The 26,968-nt window shown below is 39.8% G+C and overlaps 1 protein-coding gene across 1 annotated transcript; it reads left to right on the forward strand.

The window, feature by feature from the left end:
* Positions 1-26,968, forward strand: igsf10 (immunoglobulin superfamily, member 10; the record flags this gene model as incomplete). Its single annotated transcript, XM_079823239.1, has 6 exons — positions 1-200; positions 309-438; positions 18,794-19,184; positions 19,284-22,967; positions 23,118-24,018; positions 25,054-26,968. 6 exons carry the CDS (start codon positions 1-3, stop codon positions 26,966-26,968), a joined length of 7,221 nt encoding a protein of 2,406 aa, XP_079679365.1.

The following is a 26,968-nucleotide window of genomic DNA, read 5'->3' on the forward strand; positions in this document are numbered from 1 at the left end:
ATGTGTGGCCCAACAGCAGAGCCGTGTTTGCTGTGGAGATTCATGGTGCTGCTGTGTGTTTTGGCCAATATAACACACAGAAGCAGCGGCTGCCCCAAATCATGCGCCTGTTATGCTCCATCAGAAGTGCACTGCACATTCAGATACCTGAGTGAAATACCCAGGGACATTCAGCCAGCTGTTGAAAGAATTAACCTGGGGTAAAACATACCGCAGACAATTTAACTAGCATGAAACTTTCTCCAAGCATGCCATTGAAAGCAGCTTATTTATGGCTGATTCCTACATTTTGTAATTTTGTGTTTCAGGTACAACAGTTTATCAACTCTTAAAGCGAACGACCTCTCTGGACTGAAAAATCTGGAACTATTAATGCTGCACAGTAACATTATCAAGACGGTTGAAGACAGCTCGTTCCATGACCTCACATCTCTGCAGGTAAAATACTGATTTCACTACTTGGAGAGCAACATAAAAATCTAAACTTTCTGTTTAAAGGGATAGTTCACCCAAAAATGTGATCATGCAGTGAAGGCTGATGGACAGTGTTGTATTTGAGGAGAGAATTATATAAATACTGTTCGGTTTCTTGCACCATCCGATCATTTCATGTCTTCATCACGAGCCGCAGGGTTTAATATGGATTTGTATGTGCATGTTTTTTTACTCATAGTTCTCATACTCTCATGTGTTACTATTAACATGCATTATACCAGGGGTGTCCAAAGTCCAGCCCGTGGGCCAAATGTGGCCCGGGATGAATTTCAAACGGCCTGCAGCTTGTCTATTAAAATATATTATTTGTGGCCCGCCACGGATAATTTACAAACCATGCAGTTTCACTATGTCAACGCAAGGTGGGAGTACTAGATTTTAGGCCAGGGAAACAGTGCCAAAAGCGGAACGAAACAGCGCTACTTGTGCTTGCGCAACTCGCAAGCTCTGACTCTAAACAAATGTGATTACCTGCTGAGTGTCTCAATCACATGACCACTAAACAGCCCTTGAGAAGAGTTTGAGTTCAGCACAGAGGTCTCCGGTACGAGCATCGAATCTCTGTGATTTGATTTAATTTAAATTAAGTTAAACAGCGCTGACCTAATCAACAACACTAACGTGCAAATCAGCTGAGCCGATTCAGTTAAAATACTTCACAAACAACTATTCACCAACATTTATCATGGCTTTACAGTGGTAACACTACCTATAACCGTTGTAATTTGTTAGAAATGTAGGTTAATATCTAATTTTATTTCATTTGTAATGGTGACATGTATTAAATTAGTAATAAAGGCCAAATTGCAGACTATTTTTGTCATAAACTTGCAGTTTTGTGCATTTGTATTTATAAATTTATAGACTAAATACCATAAAGCCATTCTAGAGATTGAAAATATTTTTTTTTACTACTTCTGTTTGGAATCTTGTTTCTGTCCCAAACAGAAACAAGATTATTTTTCGAATCCATTGGCAAATAATTTAGTTTGTTTCAAGCAAAAACTCAATTCAATTAGATCTTTCCCCTCAGGAATCAAGAAAAAATACGTCATTTTCCTTAGTAAAAGCATCTTGATTTAAGAATTTTTAGATATTTGGACTGGAAAAAAGACAGAAATACCAAGTAAGAAAAGTATTTTTTGCAGTGTGGTTTTACCTGTGGTGATCTAAATAGAGCACTTATTAAATATAAATAAGAATAGAGTTCTAACTCAGTAATAATATTTAAATTTCACCCATTAAAACTTTTTGGTTGATGAAAGTTTTACAGATATTGTTAAATGTCCTATCTCAAGCTACTCTACTGTCAGCTCAAGCCAAATCTGTCATGTTTCCAAGAAACAAAACATGTCATACATTATATATATATATATATATATATATATATATATATATATATATATATATATATATATATATATATATATATATATATATATATATATATATATATATATATATATATATGTAATAGAAAAGGGACCAGCCCCGGGGTATGTCCACAACAATCTGGCCCCCTTTTTAAAAAGTTTGGACACCCCTGCATTATAAGATTGACTGACTGCAACGGTTGGAGTTAAAAAAATCTTCATTTGTGTTCTACTGAAGAAACAAAGTCACCTATATCTTGGATGCCCTGGGGGTAAGCAGATAAACATCACATTTTCATTTTTGGGTAAACTACGCCTTTAAATATGCCATCAATGTTTTCAAATTAAAACAATGAATATGAGATGGTGACTTCAGTCATATCACTGGTCTTAAAAAACACTAGTTTTATTTAACACAAGGGCTATTCATCCATATTATGCATGTCATGTTGAGATCACATGACCAGCCAAATTCTAATCACTTCATCTCTGTAACACCCCAAATCTCCATTTTGGAATAAATTAGCACAAATACTGTGAACAAACTACGGACATTTACATGTTACTTAGATGGTCTGTTACTGTCTAAATTGGCCGTTCTTGGCCATAATAAGTTCGAATGAGGACCTTTATGCTATACAAGAATAAAGTTTGTTCTGGCCAGGACATTCCATACTTCATGAGAAAAGCAGGTGCCGAACAGTTACATTTCTGACCAATCGCACAATAGTTCTTGGACACCCACAAGAAAAAAGTTCTGCTCAGATGATGTGTCGAGAACGAGCTGCAGGAACTCCCAAACCAGGGCTGAGAGAACAAAATTACATTTGATTCTCTGTTCTTGCGGAGTATGTAATGGTTTTAAAGCGAACTAAGCGGCTGCTTAGGGCCCCCGTGGCCACCAGGTGGCGCCCAAGAGCACATGAAATGACAGCTTGATTTTTATTTTTTGTGATATATTATGTCAATGCATAGCTGTCAACATTGAACATTGAAAATAAGGGAGATTTCCCGGAATCCATCCACAATATAAGGGATTTTTTTTTCACGATTCTTACCCACAAACTTAAAAAAAAGTCTAAAGAGTTTATAACTACACAAAATATTTTGATTTTGGCCGTCAGCGTCCTGATCCATCATTGCACATCACACTCATCTACTATACTCTCCTTGAAGTTTACTTCCCGCTACTTTTTCCCTCTTCCTCCCGCCCGCGGCTGCAACTGTCTTCTTCTTCTTCGATAGTAGCCTAAGCCAGTGTTTCCCAACCTTTTTTCAGTCATTTTATCATACGTTACGCTTGGGGTATAACAGTACAGATTGCTCACGGTTCGGTTTGTATCACGGTTTTAGGTTCACCGTTTCGGTACGGTTCAGTATTTGCTATGTTCAGGGAAAAATGACTACTGTCAAATAAAAAAAAAGAAAATAATAAGAACAAATCATTTAAATACAAGCAGCAGCACAAATAAATACTATCGAGCAAAGATACTAATAAAATAAACTATGCTTTTCAGGTTTTTCAGGTACGTCTAACATCAGTTTTCAGGTACAGAAATTGATCAAATGTAAAATAACACTGCATATTTGACTGTATAAATTAAAGATTAATCCTATTAAACTTACAAAAGCTATTCAATTAAGAGCAGTGAGTGATGCCCTTGTCTTTTGTTTGACATTAAACAGACAGCTGTAAAGGCTACTGCCCCTTTAAGACCTCGGATATGCGTCGTCTTTTCTGGACTGTATAAAGCTTACTTAAGCCATATACAGACTATGTCTGCTAGAATACTCATCAATATCGACATGTTGACATACTTTTTGCGTGAGTTTGTCCGTTCAAGAGCAAGACTTGAAAGAGAACTCAATATTTGCGCGCTGAGAGACGTGTGCGCGCTCTCGAATGAGTGCACAGACAAATTTTCTCACAGTGCGCGCGACTTCTCATTCGCGTCTTCTGGCACTAAACCAGATAGTTGCGTGTTCTGAGTTAACACAATCAGAACGTAAAAATACGGGATATTTTACGGGAAAATACTAAAACGGGAAGAGAGCGGGAAAAGAGCTAAAATACGTGAGAAACCCGGAAAAAACGGGAGGGTTGACAGCTATGTGTCAATGGACAATGGTAATTATACAAAAACGCAATATTAAATTTAAAATAACAACAACAAAACTGTAATATTATGTTAAAGGATTAGTTCACCTCAAAATGAAAATGTCCTGATAATTTACTCACCCCAAAGCCATCTTTATCATTGTTTTACCTGTTTTGTTAAAAAAGTGTTTGTATTAGTCTTCAAACGTTCGCTTTGTAAACAATGGGGCGATACTTCAGCCCACGTTCGGCGTGACCTTTTCAACGTACGTTACGTAATGTCTGGCTCGTTGCAGACCAGCTCAAGACGATCAATTGTGGTTAAAAAGTATATACATTTAAATTTGTTTAAGAAAATGGCCGATGGTTTCGCTAGATAAGACCCTATTCCTCAGCTGGGATCGTGCAGCACCATTTGAAGCACTTCAAAGCCCTTTGAGACTGCATTGATGTGGACGTTTTGGTTGCCATTGAAGTCCATTGTGTGGAGAAAAATCCTTTGAAACGTTTTCCTTAAAAAACTTAATGGAAATGGAAATGTTCATTTTGAGGTGAACTAATCCTTTAACAGAATGCAAGCAGATTCAGACTGTGATTGATTATTGAAGGTGATTGAAGAGACAGGGCCATTGCAGCCAAACTGTCATATACAGTGTATCTGGAAAGTATTCACAGCGCTTCACTTTTTTCACATTTTATGTTACAGCCTTGGATAGATTAAATTCACTATTTTCCTCAAATTCTAAACAACACCCCATAATGATAACGTGGGAGAAGTTTGTTTGAAATCTTTGCAAATGTATAAAAAAAGCAAGTATTCACAGCCTTTACTCAATACTTTGTTGAAGCACTTTGGCACAAATAGCAGCCTCAAGTCTTTTTGAGTTGATGCTACAAGCTTGGCCCACCTATTTTTGGGCAGTTTTTCCCATTCTTCTTTGCAGGACCTCTCAAGCTCTATCAGGTTGGATGGGGAGTGTCGGTTCACCACCACTTTCAGATCTCCAGAGATGTTCAATTGGGTTCAAGTCTGGGCTCTGGCTGGGCCACTCAAGGACTTTGGAGAGTTGTCCCTGGCCACTCCTTTGTTATTTTGGCTGTGTGCTTAGGGTCGTTGTCCTGTTGGAAGATGAACCTTCGCCCCAGTCTGAGGTCCAGAGCGCTCTGGAGCAGGTTTTCATTAAGAATGTCTCTGTACATTGCTGCATTCATCTTTCCCTCGATCCTGACTAGTCTCGCAGTTCCTGCCGCTGAAAAACAACCCCACATCATGATGCTGCCACCTGCGCTTCACTGTAGTGATGGGATTGGCCAGGTGATAAGCGGGGCCTGGTTTCCTCCAGACATGACGTTTGCCATTCAGGCCAAAGAGTTCAATCTTTGTTTCATCAGACCAGAGAATTTTGTTTCTCATAGTCTGAGAGTCCTTCAGGTGCCTTTTGACAAACTCCAGGCAGCCTTTTACTGAGGGGTGGCTTCTGTCTGGCCACTCCCTCACACAGGCCTGATTGGTGGAGAGCTGCAGAAATGGTTATTCTTCTTGAAGGTTCTCCTCTCTCCACAGAGAAACGCTGGACCTCTGTCAGAGTGACCATCGGATTATTGGTCGCCTGACTAAGGCCCTTCTCCCCCGATCGCTCAGTTTGGCCGAGCAGCCAGCTCTAGTAAGAGTCCTGGTGGTTCCAAACTTCCAAATTTACGGCTGATGGAGGCCACTGTGCTCATTGGGACCTTCAATGCTGCAGAAATGTTTCTGTACCCTTCCCCAGATCTGTGCCTCGACACAATCCTGTCTCGGAGGTCTACAGACAATTCCTTGTGCTGCGTCCCAATTCGCCTACTTATACTACGACCTAAAAGTATGTACTCTTTTTGTGAAGAAAAAGTACTTACTTTTGAGTGTGTAGCAGAAGAGTATGCAAGCTTTGGGACATACTACTTTGTAATCTATAACGGACTCTGTTTCTTAGTTACGTACATCCCGTCACCGTTTAATCTGCCCTGTCAATCGTCACAGTTCAAATCCTCCACATTCAATTTAATTTCCTACCGTATCGGAGAGAAATGTAGTCACAAGTTGATCTGCCATTTGTGGGTCCTTAATGCAGAGACTCCTCACGTGTGTTTGCAAAGTTAATGGCCAAATGTATCATTACAAAAGTTTTCAATGCTGCTGCAGGTGAAATATAATGAGGATAATATTGAATAAATATCTTTCCGTCAGGTTAAATGTCGGACTCGCATAACCGTCATGTTTGTAGTTTTTTAACACTTTTTATCCGCATTTGTAGTTCTAATCGAATCCTTGTCCATCTCGCAATGGGTTGTGGGCAATATCAGTCGTTAGAGTGCACATCGATCTGCACTTCGAATTCTGACCGGAAATAGTAGACCATCCGGGAATCTTTGGAATACTCTTTTCAACATATTAAGATTTGGGACATACTAAATATTTTTTCAAATACTATTTAGTACGGATAGTATGCGAATTGGGACGCAGCTTTGGACTTCAGTGCTTGGTTTGTGCTCTGACATGCACTATTAACTGTGGGACCTTATTTAGACAAGTGTGTGCCTTTTCAAATCATGTCCAATCAACTGAATTTACCAAGTACAATCAAGTTGTAGAAACATCTCAAGGATGACCAGTGGAAACAGGAGCACCTGAGCTCAATTTGGAGTGTCATGGCAAAGGCTGTGAATACTTATGGTCATGTGTTTTTTTTTTCTCGTTTTTTTTTTTATTTGTAATAAATGTGAAAAGATTTCAAACAAACTTCTTTCATGTTGTCATTATGTGATATTGTTTGTAGAATTTTGAGGAAAATAATGAATTGAATCCATTTTGGAATAAGGCTGTCACATAACATTTAGAAAAAGTGAAGCGCTGTGAGTATTTTCCGGATGCACTGTATTAGGGATGCACCGGTTGACCGGCCAAAAACCGGAACCGTTTTCTTTGTATTTTTCTGCCGATTTTTCCGGAAGTGTGGCCGCGTGCACATACGCCTATCATTTGCAATCATTCGCGAACATGTCACTTGTGTGTTACAAACAGAAACTGGAGAACTGAGGGAAGGAGATACGCTGAAGGGAATGAAGAGCCGCTTTCCTGCGCGAGCTGAAGTTGCGCAAGCTTACCTCTCCGCGCCCTGCACAAGTGTAGATAGTGAGCGTTTGTTCAGCTCAGCTTCTCACGTGTTGGATCGGATGAGAACGAAACAGACTAACTTGTGACAAAGCCGAAATACTTCTTTTTGTACCCTAAAGAAGACCATGCATGCAATTTTGAAATGAAATACTATCAGTTCTGTAGCCTATAGGATGATCATTTTACCTTAAAATTACATTGACTTAATTTGATCTGCTGTAGCATCTTAGTTTTACATTGACTTAATTTGACCTGCTGTAGCATCTTAGTTTTTTTCGTTGCACTAAACATTATTTGATTTAACATTTTGGAACAATTATATACTTTGGTTTTATTTAATTTCACTGGTAAAGACTTTTTTTCTTTACACTGAATTTAAAAACAAATGCTGATTTAAGTAACATCTTTGTTTGGATTGCAGAATATGCAGTTCTTTCCTTTAATTTCACCTTTCAGCCTTTTCATTTCCAATTTAATTTCCTGTTAATTTCAGATTGCGGACTTGTTTTCATTAGCCAAAAGCCAATTTAGCCTGTTAAATACCAAATAAACATCTTGTTCATGTATACTTTCATTCTTTTATTGTGTAAAAAAAAAAAAAAAACGGAAATCGATATCGGAATCGGCCATGTAAAATCATGATCGGTGCATCACTACACTGTATGTCACAAAAAAGGACATTTCCCTCTGGTGCAGAGAAAAGAAAGGAAAAAAAACAGGAAGAGAATAAAAAACATCAGGATAAAGGTATGTTAAGAAAATGCATATAAACTAAAATAGGCTATGTTGCGAGCTAACATTAGCTGGCTAGTTAATTAACATAGCCTAGGTAGCATATCTTCTTGTTTAAAGGTCCCATGGCATGAAATTTTCATCTTATAAGGTTTTTCAACATTAATATGAGTTCCCCTAGCCTGAATATTGTTCCCAAGTGGATAGAAATGTTGATCGGTGTGAAACCGAGTTCTGGCTGTCTTTCTCTGCCTTTGAGAAAATGACAGCCCAGACGAGCCAATCCTGAAGTCTCCTGGTTTGACGTCCAAGCAGGAACGGTTACCTCCCTTTCCTCCACCCAGAGAATCTGGCACGCCCATGCAAACGCTTGAGAGATCATTGCTTGTGAACGAGTGAACGCTGCAGTTTCTCAGTGTTTGGATGAACAAATGAAAACAGAAGTCTTTTTTCAGTTCCTTCTGATCTGTGATCACTGATCAGTGATTTCTGATGTGTAGCTAATTATTTATTATTCGTGCACACGCAGCGGCTTCTCTCTCTCCCGACAGAACGGTGTTTTCGTGTTTTCTATCTTGTGAGTCAGTGTTTTTGTACGTCCTCGTCGCGTCTATCTGTTCTAAAATGTGCATACAGTCGTTTCTGCTCAACATCAGCAGAGCCACATCTTAAGAGATAAACCTCACACACGCCGAGGCTCGGGCTGCACTGGCCGGTCGGCCTTCAACATCCCCGACCCCCAGTAATGCATCTGGCCCACAGCGGAGGCACCAAACGCGGCGCGAGATTAAGCAGACGGGGGGTAAGCGTGAGCGTATCAGGCTAGGCTAGCCAGCTATCCCCACAATAAACTGGATTACATTCGATTACTGCTGTTGTGTCTTTGTTTGCGCTGTGTACTCAATGCGTGTTTATTCGTGTTTATTCATTATTTTTTAGATATGTTCCTATCATATGAAAAGCGTCAGTGACGCCACTGACGCGTTTCATATGATAGGAACATATCTAAAAAATAATGCTATTATCAACACTTACTTGTAACTTGTTCATCTGGACAGCTGTAATGGTACTTTGCATGTGTTACAAAGTTGGTAATAATGATGAAGACGGACTCTGCATGACTGGGACTCGTGTTTATTCAGAACTCTCAGATACAAACACAATAAACTCGCGCTGACAGACAGCGCTCTCACAACTCAGTAGTTACTATAAATAACTTTGTTAGCAATCGCTCCGTCTCCGTGATGTCCGGTTCGCGAACGAATCATTCTTTTGAACCGGTTCTTTTTAGTGAACCGAATCAGTTCACCAAATCGGATTGAATCATTCTAAACGGTTCGCGTCTCCAGTCAGCGCTGATCCATCATTTACTAAAGTTACTAACTTTCTGACATGAGTGAAAGTCCCTCCGACTAGAAATAGACTAATAACCTGAAGTATATGCTGTAACTACAACAGCTCACTGAACTGAGACATGCTGAGAACTGATGTGAAGTGAACTCCGGTCCATCCGTCTCTCTGGCAGCAGCTCGTGCATCGTTGACCTCGTTAAACCACGCCCCCTCTGCTCATTTCAAATGCAAAGATGTCAGCCAATCACAACAGTGGGCGTTTTTACTGAAGTCTCACAGCAGACACGCCTCTTGAAACAGGGCATTCAGCCACAAGGCAAACAGCAGTATTGAAAAAAATGCCTTTTATTTATAAATTGACATTTTATGATGTAAAAATCATACTAACAATATAAGTACACCTCAGGAAACATTATAAAATAATAGAAAAATGCCATGCCATGGGACCTTTAAGGAAAGTTCATGTAGGAATGTGTGTTATATCACGATTTTTGCTCATGGACGATTAAAATGTCTCCACGATCTGCTTTTGAAGAATTATCATAGTATTGTGCTTAAGTGCACATTCTATCAGTTGCAGTTCTGGCGCCTTTGTCCCAATACTGTACAACTTGACATACATTCACTCTGCAATTATTCGCATTCACAAAAGTTATATTTTACCTTCCAGGTAAAACTATTATTCATTCGCATTCTGTTCTGAAATGCTTAAGCACTCACACCCGAAGCGCACTCACACTAAAGCCTGTCAAACAGCGCCGGATCACTGGACTAAGTTATCTTTCAAGTCTTATTGTGCTAATACTGTCAAATACACACAATACATAAACACAATCGATTATATCTAAAGTTGTACTTAGTGATGTGACATTTGAACCGAGGCGTCGGGGCTTGTACAAAGCATAAATGGCCGTGCCAAATGAAGCCTTGATTCGAGGCTTGTGTTGTTAACGTAGAAATCACGTGACCAATGGCAAACAAAGCCTCACTTTCTGTCCAATCACGTGCGCGATTCATTTTGCATGTTGGAATGTTCGAACCCCCAGATCTTACATTACGAGTATGTTTCATTCAGACTTATTCAATTACATTTTTAAATACCCAGTCAGTCAATGAATATAAAGAATCCAAATTATTTCAGGAAAATTTTATATTTGCCATATGCAATTCATATATGTTTACATTATTCACATTATCATATTGATATTCAAACTAAAAGATGAGAAATTCAACATACACACACAAGGACACTGTTAGGCTTTTATTTTTGCACATAACATGAAACTATCTATGGAATGTGTGGTTGCTGCTTCGTCAGACGAAGCTTCTTTCACATGGTTTTGGTGGCTTTATTTTTTACTAAACACTAGATAGCGCTGTTTTCGACACTCTCGAAAGCTTTTAATTTTTTCCCAGAACAATCAGGGGAAAACCTCTGTGCTTCATGAGGCTTCATTTGCCCATCCCTAGTTGTAATGAAGTCCACTGATGGCAAGTTTGAAGAACTCAAGAGCAGCTTTATTCATCCAAAACAGAGACTTGACTTGGCTTGGTGTGGTAAACATGGCATGAAAAGCAGGGGTTACACAGACAAAGCAAGACAAGAGAACAATGAAACATGAGGGCTATTTATACAGAGAGACTAATGACAAACAAGGAACACCTGTGAACAATCAAGACAATGACCCAATCACAAACAGAACGGAGAAACCACATGACTAAATAAAATAATGATGACATGACATTCACAAGGGAATCACAGATAAACATCCTACAGGGAAGTGCAATAAGTGCAATAAACCAGAATCAGTTGAACATGTTCTCATAAACTGCAAAGAATATAAAAATAAAAAACATGATTTAAAGGATAAGATGAAGGAAATGGAACATAATACACTGTCATTAGAAAATCTTCTGGCTATAAAAAGTGGAAGAATTCGTATGCAATATTACAGGAATACAAAATACAGGAAAGAATAGTTTTTTATTAAAATTTGTTTATTATTATTATAATGTATTTATTTATTGATTGATTGTTTTTTTTTTTCATTTCCCATTGATGCTCCACACTCCACACATTTAAGAGGTCACTAGAAACTTCATTATAATTTAATACTAATTTAATTAATTAATTATATGTATTATTTTACCTTCATTCATTAAAAAGCATTATATCCTCATCATTAGGCATACAGCAGAGTCATAAATCATTACAACACAAGACTAACCTGGCAGTGATAGAAAGAATACTTTTATAATTTTATAATTTATATTTTTTATTTCCATTAAACAGCATACAATATAACACAATACTTAAATCAGTGCTCAACATTAACACTTGTCCGGGACAAGTATCCTGATTAAAATGTCAATAACAAAAAAAAACTAGGGAATCACCAAAATGCAAGAATGATTCTGCATTAATTTAGTGTAAGTAGCGATCGTTAGTTGATAATAATATAATGTATAATGAACTGACAGTAACAGGGTTGTGCTGTTGACACTCTCGAGGAGAAATCACAACAAATGAGCGCCTCTCACACAAATAAACTCAGTTAACGTACATGGTTTAAAATGAAAAATTGTGGAGTTTTTAATATTTATAACATATGATAGCCTACAGTTAAGCACCATCACAGAACCAAGAGTGTTGTTTTCCTGAATACCATCACGACTGAAAATGACACTGATTTCATATGACAGTTCCATAAACAATTAATTAACATTGTCACTTACATTTTACATGCAATATTGACTGTTTTTATTCTATTTCAGCAGCAAAAATAGTTCCAGACAAAGATCACAGCAGAACCATAACGCGTCTCACAGCAACACTCAGTGTTACTGAATGATTCAGCGTCTGTATGAATCGGTTGACTAAATGCATATGCATATTTAAAAGCATACTGATTTAGGTTTATTAATGATACAATTATGAAATGATGTATTATGATTTTTAAATAGTTTTAATAAATTGTGCAGCCTTAGAGAACGTCTAATAATGTGGTTTATGGATATTCGTCTGTGGAATTTGCCCCTTCTGACAGCCCTACAGATATCTTTACCATGGTTCAAAACGCCATGTATAGCAAAAATTTAAATAATTGAAATTATATGTATAAATTGCATTAGTATCAAATGCAGATGCATTGCATGTGGTTAAATTATTAACGTGGTATGAGATTAACATAGTGCTGGGCGGTATGACCAAAAATATATATCACGGTATTTTTCTAAATTATATCGGTTTCACGGTATATGACGGTATTTTTTCCCCCTATGCATGACCGGGTGTTAACCACATTTTCTACTGATTGAGAGAGGAAATACTGCAGTAGATTGACTAGAATGCCATATTTTACTGTCATGATGAGTGAATATTGTAGAAAAATTCCACACTAGAGTTAATACAGGTTTGCAAAGCCCCTCAAAATGATGCTATGGAGAGACCACCAATAAAACACAGACCTGTAACACACTCATTACACATGGATATTAAAATATGACCACAGAGAGAGAGAGAAAAAAACTGAGTTGAGGGCATCGTAAGCATTTAAAAAATCTTGTCTTGTTGTTATAAAAATCCTATATAACAACTGCCAAAACGAGGGAGAAACGCGGATTTTTGCAATACATTTAAGAGCACTCTCTAAACAAATGACACACATCAGTTTAACACAGAAAGAATTAGCAGTTACTTTTTTGCCCATTCTTCTTTGATTTGTCAGTTTATTTATTAACTTACATCATTCATTGTCTTTTGTATAGCAGAATAATCCATCGTGTCATCGCGGTCGTGATCAGACTTATGGTTTAGTGTAGCCTAATCAGTGCCCATTTCATTTGAAAAAGACGTGATGAAATATGTGCGCATACACGCTTCGGGTTCACGTTTAGAGCACTATAGTATATGAAAAATGTCCAAAAAAACTTAAGACGCGCTCGCTCCGGTCTATATCTGATATATGACCCATGTGGTGAGCGTTGTTAAACTCATCGCGGCTCTCTCGCGCGCGCCGCGTGTAGTTCGAATTCTCCACTGTAATCAAGCGCTGAATCCGAAATCGCCCCTTATAACCTCAAATAGGGCATTATTTGGAGGGGACAGTGCTCTATAGTGGACGTTATTGAGTGCACTCATTCTATCCCACATCGCACCGCAATAACGAGTGTACAGCCGCTGTACACACAATGGTTGTCCGACTTCACGCACTCGTTTTCATTCACTCCTTCAAATAAAGTGATAACGTAGGGAATAGTGAATGGGGGTATAGGAGGCGATCTCAGCTGTGCTCTGACTGCTCTCACTAGTACAGTGCAACAGTGAAATGCGTCCCCTCTCAAACAATGACGTGCTGCGCTGCGTTTCGAACGTTGTTTAAGCGACATACCGGTATTGCGGTATCATCAAAATTCATATCATAACAAAAATAAATACCGGTATTCGGTATGAACCGGTATACCGCCCAGCACTAGATTAACACATAATTAATCTCACCCATTAACTTTAATAGCCAAAACTTTCACATGTTTGTGAACATGCATAGGCAACTGATGCACGGGATTCATCTTGGGTTTTTTTTTCTCAGCGTAGTTCTCACAAATTGTCAGCCAGCCGTGAACATACGGTGGGGACGGGGCGCATTAGGGAATTAATGGCGGTTTCACGTGTGCTTACTGCGTTCACTGTAAAATGCAATTATTTCTTTATATTTATGTTTATAAATAATATAGAATGAAAGGGTATTTTTTGAGCAACGGAAATGGTACCCTACACAAACTGCGAACTCTGCATTTTGGAAGCAGCGGTACTGAGGGCATCAGAACTCGACAATGTCCCAACCTGATATTTAGATTTTTTTATTCAATAAATATAATTGTTTGACAGGGAAGCTGTGTGCACAAACAGTAATATACATATACACTATATTGCCAAAAGTATTGGGACGTCTGCCTTTACATGCACATCCCATTCTTAATCCGTAGGGTTTAATATGGAGTTGGCCCACCCTTTGCAGCTGTAACAGCTTCAACTCTTCTGGGAAGGCTTTCCACAAGGTTTAGGAGTGTGTCCATGACTGTGTCCAGACTCCGCTCTAATTCATCCCAAAGGTGTTCTATCTGGTTGATGACAGGACTCTGTGCAGGCCAGTCAAGTTCCTCCACACCAAACTTGCTCATCCATGTCTTTATGGAGGGACGCTTTGTGCACTGGAACGCAGTCATGCTGGTACAGGAAGAGGCCATCCCAAAACTGTTCCCATAAAGTTGGGAGCATGAAATTGTCCAAAGTGTCTTGGTGAAAGCTTTATACTTGGCACAATGCAGTCAGGCATGTACCATTTTCCTGGCAACCAAACCCAGACTAGAGCTTAGATCGGGCTCAAAAAATGTGTGTGGTCTGGCCCAACACATTAACTGTAATTATGAGCTCGAGCCTGATTTAAACCCGACCATTTTTGAATACGTGGGCATTCTGATGAGAACAAGCCTCTAATGAGCGAAGCAGAGCGGTGTGACGCTCAATAATACGCTCTATGCCAGCGCTTCACTCATGAACGGCTCACCGGTAAAGTGCTAAAATCCGCTCAGACATAACATTTATCTGTACTGTAGCCTACTATACTTGTTGTTGCCATTAAACAATGTATTTTGTGTCATATTTATGTTTAAATATTATGTTATTTTTCAATTTCATCTGATTATGAAAAGTGCAAAGATGCGAGTGGGTCAGAAATTATTTTGGTGGCTATTATATTTTGTTTAATATTAAGTTTTGTTTTATAAAAAGTGCCTTTCGTTTCGTTTTTGTATATATTTTATTTGAATCAAGGTTTTGTCAGCCAATTGCCTGGATTTAATAAATAAGAAGCAAATAGACTATAGCAGACTATAATCGTGACATGGAGGCGCGGGAGCGATCACATGCATTGCACATGAACTGGAGAGCGTCTCATAAATAAACCGAAACTCAGCAGCTACTTGCGAGACATGAGAGATATGTGTATAGAAAGCTTGAAATGTCCACTTTTAATCTAAACAATTCGAAACTAAAAGAAATAGGCTAGTTAAGCAATGCGCAGTGTTAACGCGAGTAGCTCATGACCGGTGAGTAGCTCATGACCGGTGTCTCAGAGTGGTTCTCCTTCATCACTGCATTTGCTGTGAGTTTAACACAGATCTTTAGACTAATCCTGACTTGTGCAACTTTGTACACATTTGTTTCTTAGTTGTAGTATTAGTTCTTACTTTGCTAAAAATATATATTATTTCTGATCATGGCATAGCTTTCGGCCCACCCAATTAGGCTAATAAAGTAATGCTGAAAAAAAACACAAATGCTTGATCAAGAGTCTGGCCCGAGGATAGTGGCGGGAAATATCGGCCTGACCCGGTCCGCTTGGGCAGAGAATCTAAACTCTAACCCAGACTCGTACATCAGATTGCCAGACAGAGAAGCATGATTGGTCACTCCAGAGAACACGTCTCCACTGCTCTAGATTCCAGTGGCGGCGCGCTTTATCCCACTGCATCCCACGCTTTGCACTGCACTTGGTGATGTAAGGCTTGGATGAGCTGCTCGGCCATGGAAACCCATTCCATGAAGCTCTACACACTGTTCTTGAGCTCATCTGACCCTGTCGAGACATGGACTCCACTAGACCCCTGAAGGTGTGCTGTGGTGTCTGGCACCAAGTAGAGATCGACCGATATGGGTTTTTCTATAGCCGATGCCGATTTTTAGGGCTGAGATCTTGAAGTTTTCACCTTCATTTGCATGCTAAAATGTCACACTAATAATAAGTGGATGCACAACATTTCTAAACTTAACTTTATTTATTGAACACTGACTTGAACCATCTCTCGAATCTTAATTTTGTGCACTGCACGGTCTTAAAATATTTATCCAAAGTTAACCAAACAATAAACTGACCAAGTATTAATGATAAATAGGGGTGCAACGGATCACAAAACTCACGGTTCGGATCGACTACGGATCATGAGTCACGGATCGGATCAGAATAAAAGGGGGAGGAGACTATTTTTATTTGCTTTCCATTTATTACATGAAAACTTTTGGTGTTAACATAACCTATATGGTTTATAGGTTAACAAGGAACTTTTGGTGTTAACAAAAATAAAATAAATAAATAACCATCTGAATAAATCAAATTTGACTAAAAACAACCTGAGACGTGAAAATGGGCCTGAGCTTTTTTTTTTTTTTTTTTTTAAGATTAGGATGTCAACATTGCAATTCTCTTTGTAGGCCTATACACTATTTTATAGATATCATGTTTAAACGCACTACACTTAAACAACGTTTTATTGAATGCATTACTTTTTATTTATATGGCCCAGTACCTACTTTAGATGTATATATTACGTTGCTCATGTAAGTTGCAAAACAGACAATAGACTATGTTAAAATAACAAACATTTTAAATTAAAACTTACGATAGACAAAAACCGACTGTCGTCTTTTCTTTTCTTTTTAAATCTTTTTACAAGAAATCCTGCAGGTCATAAAGAAATTTGTTTTTCCACCTCCAAGAAAGGACAGGTGCTCTCCATTATTTCTCCTTGTTTACTTAAAGGCCGTTTTCCTTGCTTTACTCGAGGCAAAAAGCCATGTGTTGAGTTTGAAACAGAGTAGACTTTACATTATATGCATCTGTGGTGGAATTATTTCGCATCGATATGTTTACTGCGGATGCGCTGTTACTTTGATTCAGCGCCAGCACATCAAAAAATAGACTCTGTGCGGAAACGATCGCAGCACAGCTGTATGGCTACGCGCTCCTGGAATGCACTGACGGACCGAAGCCGCCGCGTGCAGTGAAAACTGTATCCGTTAACAAGGGTACGGAAAAAATACGCACCGCATACGCACTGCAAACGGAGTATGTGTGAAACGGGCGTCAGCAGGTGCCATGCTCTATGTATGCGCCACTTATACGGCTTTCTCGTGCCACAGTGCCTACATACTGTTCGAGTTTTTTCCACCACCCTTCTTCCGTCATCATTATATTTTACGGGGAAGCCAAAATGCTCCCATATATGCGATTTGAATGATGCGGGAGGCTTTTCAAGTTCTTCTGCTCCTCCGCTAGCCACTGCTGACTGATTAACACACGCCCTGTTCACGTGAACACATGTGTTTCTCTGAAACTCTGCATTGAGTTTAAAGGAACGAGATCACTTAAAAAGCAATATCGGATCCACAAGTTTAAAAAAAATGCTCAATAAATCCGCGGGTCACGGATCAACTGCGATCCGTTACACCCCTAATGATAAACAAGGCCATACATGCCATTCCCATTCTATGCAATGCATCTATACACTATATCTAATTTGCATAGTAATGTGTTTTTAGGACAATATGTAACGTAAAAAGACGTGTAATAATGGGAGTAATAAAAAGGAATATTTTCATAAGAATATAATGTTTCATATAAATATCCAGACAAAACTGTGTATGTTGTCAGAGAAATTCACTAAAATATAATGTCCTCTTACTCCTCTAAAGAGGCAAAACCTGTATTCTGGGTCTCAGGAGGATATTTCTGTCTCATGCAGAGTGAATCCAGCATTTATATTTAGATGTCACTTCCCAAACTTTGCAGCATGCAATTGGCCATCAGTCCTCTTAGCAGCATGAAAATCAATAGTTTTATTCATTAGATATTATAGACTGTATAGCCTCGAGTTTCGTGAGCCTGCATTAACTCAGCACTGAATAAAAACTCGGATCACATTCAAGAGATCTGGCTACATTACTCACCGCTGCAAAAACACATTGTAAATAGATGGCGCTCTCCAGAGTGCGAACACAAATGTGCAAATCAGTCCCAATCTGTTTCGCCAGTATATTATTACAGTATCAACTGAGGGTGCTTCAGCCTTGTTTATACTTTCCGCGAGCCTCTGCTGGCGCTGACTGCACGTGTCTCCGATGAATGCGCTCAACGTGCACGACCGCCCACTCCACGTTTATGTTTTCATTTTTGCCGCACGCACCCTTGCGCTCGCGCGGATGTGTGGAGTATAAACAAGGCTAGCCTGTCATACTGTCATACTATGACCCTGTTGCCGGTTCACCACTGTTCCACCTCACAAGAGCTGCAGTTTTGGAGATGCTCTGACCCAGTCGTCTAGCCATCACAATTTGGCCCTTGTCAAACTCAATCAAATCCTTATGCTCCAGCCGCCCCCAAAAAAGCATGTCTTAAACCAGATGCTAACTGGTAGATTGCGTTGGTCATTATGGAAATGATCCAGCTGCGTCTGTGTTCATTAATGTGCGTGTCGTCAGTAGATCACGCGCAGAACTTTCCACTCCCATCTGCGCTTTTGTGGAATTGCGCTCTCACTCTAATTTGCCCTGTTTAGTAAATATGGCCCTGGATACTAATTAGAAAACATGCATTTTATAGGAATTGTGACATAACTGAAGTCCTTTTGTTTCTATAATTTGTGCTCTTAACTGTGGCCATTGAAAAGGTCTGAAGCTTTTCTGAAATGGAGTATAATATAGTCATTTTAGTGTCACGTCTTAATGATTCTTTTTTTGTTGTTGTTGCATGTCTAGGTTCTGAAAATGAGTTATAACAGAGTTGAGAAGCTTGACAAGAACACATTTAGAGGCCTGGACAATCTTGTACGTCTTCATATGGACCATAATCACATAACCTTCATCCACCCAGAAAGTTTTTATGGATTAAAAATGCTGCAGTTGATCAACCTCGAGGGAAACCTACTCCAACAGCTTCATCCAGATACATTTATATCACTGCGGTTCAGCCAGATTTTGAAATGGTCATCTCTCAAGACCATTTACTTGTCAGACAATGCTTTAACCACATTGCCTGCTACTATATTCGCTGGATGCTACAAGATTGAGAGTCTCTTCCTTAGTGGAAACCCCTGGTCATGTGATTGTCGGATGGGTTGGCTTGTCCAGTGGATAGAGAAACACCCTGGTGAGATTGGTCTATATTGAACACAAGAGTGTAAATAATAATGGACTATATATATATATATACATATACATTTAATGAGAACTAATTCTGCTTTTGCAGGTGTTCTAAAATGCAAAAGAGACAGGAAGTTTCTGAAAGAACAGTGTCCCGTCTGTAAATTCCCAATTTCCTCCAGAGGCAGCAGCATTGTGCATTTGCAAAGTGACAGCTACACATGCACCAGACCACGGATTCATCCTCACTTAAAACAGAGGAATTTTACCTTGGGTGATGGTGACTATACCTCAGTCTCTCCTAAAGATTTTTTTGCACCCATTGGCATGTTGGAAATGAACATCACAGATCAATTCCACAATGATGCTAAGATAGCATGTATTGTGCAGAGGCCTACAGGAATGGAAAACTTAACTGCAACCTTTCAACAGAATGGCAAAGATTTAACTGCCCTGAGTGCAATTGTTTCTACATTGCTGACCTGCAACATTGATTATGACGATATACGCCAGATTTGGAACATTTTGGCTACCTATAGCGATTCCCCGATGAGACTTGAGCGAGGATTATTACTTTCTCTTACACCAGATACAGTTTACACATACAAACAAGTAGATGACACTGCAGATTATATTTTTACAGAAATTGAAGCAAAAATCAAAGCAAATCCTGAATGGTTAATGCAAGGTATAGTCCTGCTACAGCTGGACCGTGTTACAACAACATTCCCGACCCTTACTATCAAGTATTTATCCAATGTTCAAATAGATGTTGATAGCAGCAAGGATAGTAGAGACCAGTATAGCTGGGCAATGATAAGAAGGGACAACCAGACCAGGACTGAACTCTCAGTCCTTGCTGGTGGAGTTACTGAATTGAATTGCCAGACCGTTGGGGATCCTAAACCCATTGTAGAATGGATTCTACCAGATGGAAGTAAATTGCATGCACCATACAACAGTGAGGATCAAAGGATCGTAGTAACTTCTGAAGGAAAGCTTACTTTAAAATCGGTTGAAATCTCAGATACAGGGGTCTATCATTGTGTTACAACTAACTACCTAGACGCAGATGTTCTTGCCTTCAGGGTAACTGTGCTGCCCCTGGATACTGAAGAAGAAAAGATGAATGGGATCAGAGTCTCACATACCCTTGGTCAGAACCTACTTCTTGATTGCACATCAGCCAGTAGTCCACAGGCTTCCATTCAGTGGATACTTCCTGACCACACAGTTTTAGACAAATCCTATGGACACAGAGAGCTCCACAAAAATGGCACTTTGGCAATACATGGACTGACATCCAGAGACACAGGATTTTACAGATGTTTAGCTGGAAACTTTCTAGGAGCAGATATGATAGTTTATCAAGTAACTATTCATGGTGATTTGTCAAATAGCACAAGGCCAACTTATGTAAAGGAACCTGGTGATCATGTTGTACAAATTATTGATGATAGACAGACACTTGGAAGTAGGTATCTCTCACAAAGGGTTAGTGAGGAGTCAAGGAGCATTACCTCAGGGAGACCATACACTTGGCTACAGTCCAAATTTAATAAGGTTCCCATTCGTAGAATAGGGAATAGAGGGAACTCTAGAAGAGTCTTTAATAAAAAGTACAAGAAAGAAGGTACCACTTTCATTGATAAGTCTCAAAAGACAGTCAGTTTAGAGGTGTCTAAAACACTTAAAGAATCTTTTGACGACAAAGACGCAATCTCAGGGGATGGTATATCTGAAGATGAATTTATTGTAATGACAACTACTCAAACACTTGAGCATAAACCAGTTAGCACCATTAAAACCACAGGTATCAAAATCCCAGAGACTTTCATTGAAGTGATATCTGATAACACTAGTAACATCTTAAGAGCAAAAGAGAAAACAAATTTGGTTGCAGCAACATCACACTCTCATATTCAAACACTTGCCACCCCTATTATGGCCAGTTACACATCGAGTAATTATGGGACTCAAAAAGATGAGACAACCCTTACTACAACCAAGTCAGATTATATGTTAAGTCATGGCGATAGTAAAACCTTCATATATGAGAGAGCAACAAATAGACCCTTAGGGAAACTCATTACTCTCAAACCTTCTCTGGCAGAAGTTGCAGAGCTTCTGTTCTCTGGGGACTCAGAAGACATTACCACTGGAGCTACACCACTTTACAATTTCCAGGGCCCAAATGTCACCTATTTGGATCCTAAGAGTCAGACCATTATAACAGCGGTCACCACAACCGAGGAAGACAGAGAAAAGATTACATTTCAGACCACTCAAAGAATCAAGTCAGAGCTCCTTCCTGGGTCCACCATCATTTCCAAACACCAGATCCAAATTGTTCCATCCAAAAAGATGCAATCTGGAAAGAGGCGTAAAATTCAGGGCAGGCGTAGGATCATTCGGCCCAGCAAAATTACAGACATACAATCTTTACTTGATAAATTTAAACATCTTTCTATAAACAAGGAATACAATCTCACATTTTCACACAATATGGACAAAATCACTGATTGTGGCAATGGGAAAAGAGTTACATCTGGAGTGTCTACAGATAAATGCAAAACATCAGTGGATCAAAGCCTGGTCAACCCTACAGCTAGGTATTACATGCCAACTTCCTCTTTGAGAGGGACAGAAAAACCTGCCATTGCAACGGATTTGTCAGTCTCTGGAAAGACTTACACTGTCACTGATTCACAAATGCACTCCATGTCTGAAGAGTCGAAAGAATTAACTTTCACAACTACAACCACACCCACGATGTCTTCTAAAAATGCACATGGGAAGATTCCATGGCATGGACCATTTGGACACAAGGGGGAACCGACAGAAACCCTCAGCAAGCATCAAAACCCATTTACGTTGTCCACTAATGAGGAGCAGATGACCTCCGCATCCACAGCAGAATCTTACAAGGCAAGAACGGAAGTACCTACTACAGATCTGCAGCCTACACATATTATAGCCTCTCCTCCAGCAACAAGACACAATATCAATACTCCAGAGACATCATTCGATGACTCGTCAGGTTCTTCCGCTTTTATAGAAACACATTTCTCTGACAATATCATAACCCCATCTACAACACCCAGGTTTTTCAGTTTTCCAGCCTTCCATGAGCTGTTCACAACCACAGAGTCAATACGGGTTTCTCACACTCTAGCAGCCCCACCAACAATGAGGACTGCAGTAAAGCAAGACACTGGTCAGAATAACTTCTCAGATTCTCAAACTGTATCGTGGGGAAACCAAAAGCCTGGTTATCACAGACGAGGCTCCAGAGGGAGAAAGCCCATAAAAAAAGCAACCACAAAACCCCCAATTATCACAGTGACTAATAACGCTGACAAATTGGCCACAACCAGAGTGAACACAAATATGAGGAATTCCCCAGAACGAGGTTGGAGACATACAACGCAGAGCCCCATGATCAGAGTACAGCCAACCATACATGAACAGAAATACAAGGATTGTTTAGAATGTCCTCAGCCAAATGCCTCTGGTATTCCTCAGAGCAGAACCGTTACTTCAGGCACAATGACTGATTCAACAGCCAACATGTTCACTCCATTTCCATACAGCAGTAGTACTGACGATGCACATGATAAAACAAGGTATGACGCCTCATCTAATAGGGATATTACCTCCAAGCCAAGGATTAATGGTGGAAAAGCTGCCAGTTTTACTGTTCTGTCAAACTCTGATGCTTTCCTCCCCTGCATGGCCACTGGCAACCCTGAGCCTACTATCAGCTGGAACCGATTCTTGTCTACCACAGGTACAAAACTGAAACCACAAAGCCTAACCTGGATTTTTCTATTGCTATATCATGCTCTTTTTTTATTTTATTTTACATTTTGGTATGTCTGAAGTCACAACTTAAACTTTTTATGTCTGCTGATCATTTTTGTCTCCTTTATATCATCAGGTAATATGTTAACCATCAAAGGGAAAATGGGTAAATTTGAAGTTTTGAAGAATGGAACATTGCTCATCCAAAAAACAAACATTAAAGACCATGGACAGTACATATGTTTTGCCCAGAACGAGTATGGTTCTGACAAGCTTGTGGTTACATTGTCAGTTGTGGCCTATCCCACCCGGATATTGGAGAAAAAGATGAGAGAAATCAAGATTCTTGCTCGGAAAACTGTACACATGGAATGCAGGACAGAGGGCAGACCAGTGCCCACTGTGTCATGGATTCTACCTAACCATACTGAAGTCAAGGGTCTGAACCCTGAGCATGACAGAATAACAGTAACCACAATGGGGACTCTAACCATTCAAGAGGTGTCCGTTTTAGATCGTGGACATTATAAGTGTATTGCAAGTAATCCAGCTGGTACTGACACCGCCACTGTCCATCTACAGGTGGTAGCAGCACCGCCTGTAATACTGGAAGAAAAGCGACAGCTGGTGAAAGCTGATACTGGGCAGAATCTCTTTTTTCCATGTACCACTTATGGTGACCCGCAACCCACAACGCACTGGGTCTTATATGATGGCCGGATAATACAGCCTCTAACTTCCTCACACGGCAAAGTTTCCGTTTTTGTTAATGGTACACTTTACCTGAGGAACGTAGAAATAACTGAAAGTGGAAAATATGAGTGTATTGCAACAAGCTCTACAGGGTCAGAACGTCGTGTTGTCACACTTTCTGTGAAGAGGACAGAAACTGCCCCTCAGATCACTGAGACATCACAAAGAAGAAATGATGTGATATATGGTGATCTTCTTCATCTGCACTGCTCTGCAGTTGGGAACCCAAAACCTCAAATTATTTGGAGGCTTCCCTCCAAGGCTCTGGTGGATCAGTCGCACAGGTAGACTATAACAATTATCATTTAAATAGTTTTTGTTGTTATTGTTGTTTAATTGCAAAAACATAAAGCTGAAGTTTGTAATGTTTTAATTGCGAAGTACTCTTCCCTATCTCTGAATGAGAAGAGATTTCCCACAACTTTTGAGTTGTCTTGTTATTTGCGAGTACTGAACAATTATAATTTTTTTCTTTTTAAAATATTTTATAGAGACTGCAGTCAAAATAAATACAAAAATGTTGATTAAATGTTTTAGAACTGAGCATAGTGTGTAAAAAAATAACCTATAGAACTTTAAAGAATTAAAGTTTTGAAAAATACATTTATTTTTTTATTTAGCTAATGTATCCCTTGAATGAACTAGAGTAAATCTCAAATGACCGTTCGCAAAGACCTGCCCCCTTTAGTTACTGTTGCTATGTCCGACAAGCCATGGCGCTCTCACACCACACACATTTTCACGTAGAGAAAATACATCGCAGAGCAAAGAGGACACTGACAACATGCCGACAGACAGGACAGAGCAAGTTACTTTTGATATTAAACAAAGTCTCAACTTTGAAATTGTAATTTTTTTTAAGAAAGTTAAACAATAAATAGCGTTTTGTGTCTCTTTAATGTGTCGTGATCGCTGTAGCGCCTCAGTTAAAGCTGCTCGTGAACTGATCATCTCTTCCTTCTAGTTCATTGATAAGCATGAAATAAACATGAATGAACACTAAAAGAAATGTCGTTTCAACCGCGGAAAGACGTCAGTGGGCCTACACACCGTTTTTCCAAGTTCAAGTCCACCGACGTTAATCTACTAACTCCTGACTGCTTTGTCGGACAAAGCGGCAGATTCGGCGATGTGATTGGTCAGATCGCCTGTCAATCAAACTTGCAGCAAAGGGTGAATTAGGGTAAATGAATGAAACATGAGCATGTGAATGCATATTCTATATCAAAATCTGTTCTACAAATGTTCTCAAACCAACAGTGAACAGTTATAATTCACTATGTAAACATGTATTTAAAAATATCACATTTTCATTTCAGAATGGGCAGCCGTATCAAAGTCCTGGAAAATGGTACCCTCGTCATTGAATCAGTCAATGAGAAAGATGCTGGGGACTTCCTTTGTGTTGCGCGCAACAACGTTGGGGAAGATGTACAGCTAATGAGGGTGTCAGTTTCTATGAAGCCAGCTCGGATTGAACCAAAAGTCTTTAGTAGAAAGCAAGTGCCTTATGGCAATGACTTAAAAGTGGATTGTATGGCTGCTGGTGTCCCCATGCCAGAGATATCTTGGGGACTTCCTGATGGTACCTTGGTGAATAGTGCCCTGCAAGCAGATGGAACTGAAGGGGATCAGTTCAAACGTTACATCATGTTTAATAATGGAACACTGTACCTGAATCAAGTGGGTACTGATGAGGAAGGTGACTATACCTGTTATGCTGAAAACAAACTGGGTAAGGACGAGATGCATGTTCACATAAGTGTGGTGACTGCAGTGCCTCACATTCAACACCCTAAGCTGTCCCATGCCAAAGTGAAGCCAGGTGGAAATGTTCTATTTGACTGTAAGGCTATAGGGGAGCCCAAGCCAAAGGTCCTTTGGATGCTGCCTTCCAAAGACATGATTGCTGCATCTAATGAGCGTTACTTAGTGCATGCGAATGGCTCCCTTGATATACGAAATGTTAAATTAGCTGATTCTGGCGAGTATGTCTGCATGGCTCGGAATTCTGCAGGCGAGGAGAATAAAGTATATAAGCTGGACATTGATGGTACCCCACCCATCATCAATGGCTTCAACCAAAATAGAACTGTGATGAAAGAGACAGCAATCAAATATACTAGAAAGCTAATAGACTGCAAGGCTGAAGGGCATCCAGCCCCAAGGATCACATGGATCATGCCTGACAATATATTTCTCACTGCTCCATATTATGGGAGCAGGATTAATGTCCATAACAATGGTACGCTAGAGATCCGTAATGTTCGGCCGTCGGACACAGCAGAATTTATTTGTATGGCTCAGAATAATGGAGGTGAAGCAGTCATGTTGGTTCAACTGGAAGTGACAGACAAGCTCAGGAGGCCCATTTTTAAGAACCCTTTTAATGAGAGAGTGGTGACTCGGGTTGGGAGAACTGCAGTGCTGAACTGTTCTGCTGATGGGCAACCCACACCCGAGATCATATGGACACTACCCAATAGAACTCGGCTCAGTGGAGGACCTGGGTTTGAGGGCTCAAGATATCATCTGGGCAAGGAGGGCACATTTGTTATTTATAACTCCAGCATAGAGGACACTGGTAAATACCGTTGTGCTGCAAAAAACAACATGGGCTATATTGAGAAGCTGGTTGTTTTTGAGGTGATTCAACAGCCTTATATTCTAACACGGCCAAAGGGGGTTATTCAAGGAATTTCTGGAGAGACCCTCTTCCTACATTGCCTGACAGATGAAATCCAGCCCAGTGTTTCTTGGACCACACCAGGAGGTTTTGTTCTTGCACGTCCACAAGTGAGTGGACGCTACCATCTAATGGACAATGGGACACTTGTTGTACACGAGACGACCACAAATGATCGCGGAAACTACGTGTGCCGAGCAAAGAATGATGCTGGTGAGGCACTTCTTGCTGTGCCTGTCGTAATTATTGCATACCCACCTCGGATCACTAATGGGCCACCGCCAACTATGAAAGGAGTGGCTGGCGTTCCCGTTCATCTTAAATGCATTGCTAATGGAATACCTATACCAGAGATAACCTGGGAGCTGCCAGATCGGTCTGTTCTTTCTACGACTGGAAAGGAACGACCGGTAGGCAGTGAGCTTCTCCATGCACAAGGGACACTTATAATTCGAAATCCCACTAGAGCGCATTCTGGTAATTACAAGTGCATAGCCTTTAATTACCTAGGCAGACATACTAGAACAACATACATAACAATAATATAA

The sequence above is a fragment of the Gobio gobio genome, assembly GCF_949357685.1.
Source record: "Gobio gobio genome assembly, chromosome: 8".
Lineage (NCBI taxonomy): Eukaryota > Metazoa > Chordata > Actinopteri > Cypriniformes > Gobionidae > Gobio > Gobio gobio.